At 39.2% G+C, this 3,291-nt stretch overlaps 1 protein-coding gene across 1 annotated transcript; it reads left to right on the plus strand.

Moving 5' to 3' along the window:
• Nucleotides 1-1,998: 1,998 nt before the first annotated feature.
• On the plus strand, nucleotides 1,999-2,667 carry LOC139842634 (uncharacterized). The gene has a single exon (XM_071832753.1). The coding sequence runs from the start codon at nucleotides 1,999-2,001 to the stop codon at nucleotides 2,665-2,667; it is 669 nt and encodes a 222-aa protein (XP_071688854.1).
• Nucleotides 2,668-3,291: the final 624 nt, after the last annotated feature.

The raw sequence follows: 3,291 nt of genomic DNA on the forward strand, positions 1-3,291 counted from the left end.
TAAACGCAACATGTTAAAACAAAAATCTCGTTCCAAATGGGCGGTTGATGGAGACGAGAATTCGAGATACTTCCATTCGATTATTAGAAGAAAGAACAACAAAAACAACATTCGTGGTTTGCATATAGACGGTGTATGGCAAGAAAATCCGGATGACATAAAAAATGAAGTCTTTAGATTCTTCAAATCCTTTTATGAAGACCCGAATGTTAGCCATTTTGATTTTGAAGGGTTCGAAACTTCGAAAATCTCTCAAGAAGATGCATCGTCTCTTGAACTACCTTTTAGTGAAAACGAAGTTTGGCTAGCTATCAAAGATTGTGACGCTTCGAAGGCACCCGGTCCCGATGGATTCAATTTCTACTTTTATCATAAATATTGGGATGTGATCAACGAAGAATTGATGAAAGCGATTCAATGGTTTTGGAGTAGTGGTGATATCACATCAGGCTGTAACGCTTCGTTTATTGCATTAATCCCGAAGAAAAACGACCCGATCTCTTTGCGTGATTATAGGCCAATAAGCCTCATTGGGAGCTATTACAAAATACTGTCAAAATTACTAGCAAATAGGATTCGAATCGTGATTGACAAGCTTGTAGGTAACGAACAAAGTGCCTTCATTCAAGGAAGATCGATCCTTGATAGCATCTTAATTGCTAATGAATTGGTGGGGGAAGTCAAGAATAATAAAGCGAATTGCTTCATATTTAAAGCGGATTTTGAAAAGGCATTTGATAGTGTTCGATGGAGCTTTCTTTTCGACACCATGAATAAGATGGGTTTCGGACCTAAATGGCTAAAATGGATGGATTCTTGCTTTAAATCCGCGTCCATTTCGGTCCTCGTTAATGGATCACCAACAAAGGAATTTCGACTTCAAAGAGGGATTCGTCAAGGAGACCCCCTATCACCTTATCTCTTCATCATTGCTAGCGAAGGTTTGAATATTCTAGCAAAAATTGCGATTTCAAAGAAGATCATAAGGGGGGTTGAAATTGGACGGGACAAAATAAACATTTCACATCTTCAATTCGCGGATGATACAATATTTTTTGGAGATTGGAATAAAAGAAACATCTCCAATGTCCATAAAACTCTCGAATGCTATGAAAAGGTGTCGGGACTTAAAATAAATATGCAAAAAAGTCACCTATATGGTATCGGAATAGCTCGAGAGGAGTTAGAACTTATGGCTCGTAAATTGGGGTGTATCCCGGATTCTCTTCCCTTCACCTACTTAGGGATGCCGATTGGTGAAAGGTTTCACAAAAAAGAAGCATGGAAACCCGTTATCGATAAATTTAGGAAACGCTTGTCGGATTGGAATGCAAGAATGATGTCATTCGGTGGTAGGTTAACACTCTTAAAGGCGGTGGTCAATAGTCTCCCTCTATACTTCTTCTCGTTGTTTCGCGCTCCATCTTGCATCATCAATCTCCTTGAAGGTATGAGACGTAAATTTTTTTGGGGCGGGTCGGGGGTTGAAAATAAACTTTCTTGGGTCAAATGGGACACAATTCTCCTACCATACAAAGAGGGCGGGTTGAACATTGGGAGTCTTAAAGCAAAAAATTGGTCACTACTTATCAAATGGTGGTGGCGCTTTTATACCGAACCCGATTCATTATGGGTTAAAACGATTAAAGCATTTATGGGTGGGATGGGGGGTTGGGTGCTAATCGTGTTAATCACTTCATTAAGCAGAACACTGTATGGCGGAATATCATCAAAGTTGGAGACGACTTAGCTAATCTCGGCATTAACGCGAAAGAATTATTCGTAAGGCAGATAGACGACGGCAGGGACATCAGATTCTGGCTCGATCAGTGGGCTTCGATTGGGCCTCTCAAAGACACATTCCACTGTTTGTTTCGACTTGAAAAGCAACCATCAATAGACGTCCGGAGCAGAATTTCATTCGATAATAACACGTGGAGCTTCAATTGGGATTGGTCACGAGTTCTTACAGGCAGGTTACACGGGGAAATCAATAACATGATAGACATCATCAAAACAGTTTCGATATCAGGGAGTGGCGCAAACAAGTGGAAATTTTCGGGTGATAAAAGTGGATCGTTTGTTACAAAATCAATGGCCAAAACAATAGATGACAAGTTAATTTCAAGAGAGTCTAATCCTACGGAGACTATCAAGAATAACCTTGTTCCATTAAAAGTTGGAATCTTCGTTTGGAGAGTTCTTAGGAAAAGAATCGCGGTGAGAGTGGAACTTGATCGGAGGGGGATCGATCTAGACACATTATTATGCCCCTTATGTAATGATGTGGTTGAATCGGTAGATCACGCCATTTACTCATGCAAATCCGCTAAAGATGTATGGATTGGTATCCTTAAATGGTGGAATCTTTCCCTCCCTTCGGGGGCCACTTTTGAAGAATTGATCAAGGGTTCGAGCTTTCCAACACTGAACTCAACTAAGTGGAAAGTTTGGCAAGCGGTTGTGTGGGTAACATGTTACTTGATTTGGAAAAATAGAAACCTCAAGGTCTTCAAAAATGATTCTTGGGCGCCTCCGAAGATCATTTACGAAATTCAAGTGAAATCATTCGAGTGGATTCAAAATCGTTCGAGAAAACCCTTTCCGTCTTGGCAACAATGGTTCACGAGACCAAACGCATTAGATCCTAACTTTGACCCGGGTTGAATAGCATAGGCATTTGTAGTAATGATTTTTTGTATCGTGTATTTTAGTTTCCTCGTGTATCTTGTATTGTAACTCTCGTGTCCGGTGGTGGTAGCTATTTCGGCTACCTCACTACCCTGTACATACTTCATTCTAATAGATAATTTGCTTTTCAAAAAAAAAAAAAAAAACAAAAAAACAAAACTAGTGGCCGCTAAAGACACAAGTTAATAATGATTAAATACACTCAAATTTCTGTTTATAACACAATATTCATTTATTATTTATTATATTAGTAAAAAATTTCAATTATACATGACATATAAAGTATTTATGGAAGATTGAGCTTCATTAAATGTTGGTAACTTGGTGCCTTTAGGGCACTAGTTAACATTTAACTGGACACTCTCAAATAACAACTTGAGAAGTTTTCCCTGTTCAAGACGAGTATTCAGATATAAATGGTCAACCCGATTTACCCCGTGCCCGTTTTCAACCTTTTCCTTGGCCACCCCCAATATTTAAGGCTAGTGAGGTTTGAACACTTGTGAGGATATCATGACATCAATCACTAACTTGTGGTTACTCTCCAAAGAATCATGCAACATGTACTCTTTTTCAACAAGTAGTTGAGGGCAACTTACT

The sequence above is a fragment of the Rutidosis leptorrhynchoides genome, chromosome 4, assembly GCF_046630445.1.
Source record: "Rutidosis leptorrhynchoides isolate AG116_Rl617_1_P2 chromosome 4, CSIRO_AGI_Rlap_v1, whole genome shotgun sequence".
NCBI lineage: Eukaryota > Viridiplantae > Streptophyta > Magnoliopsida > Asterales > Asteraceae > Rutidosis > Rutidosis leptorrhynchoides.

What these genes read in the sequence shown, in the direction of transcription:
- LOC139842634 (XM_071832753.1), top strand. Translation starts at nt 1,999, where the DNA reads ATGATAGACATCATCAAAACAGTTTCGATATCAGGGAGTGGCGCAAAC.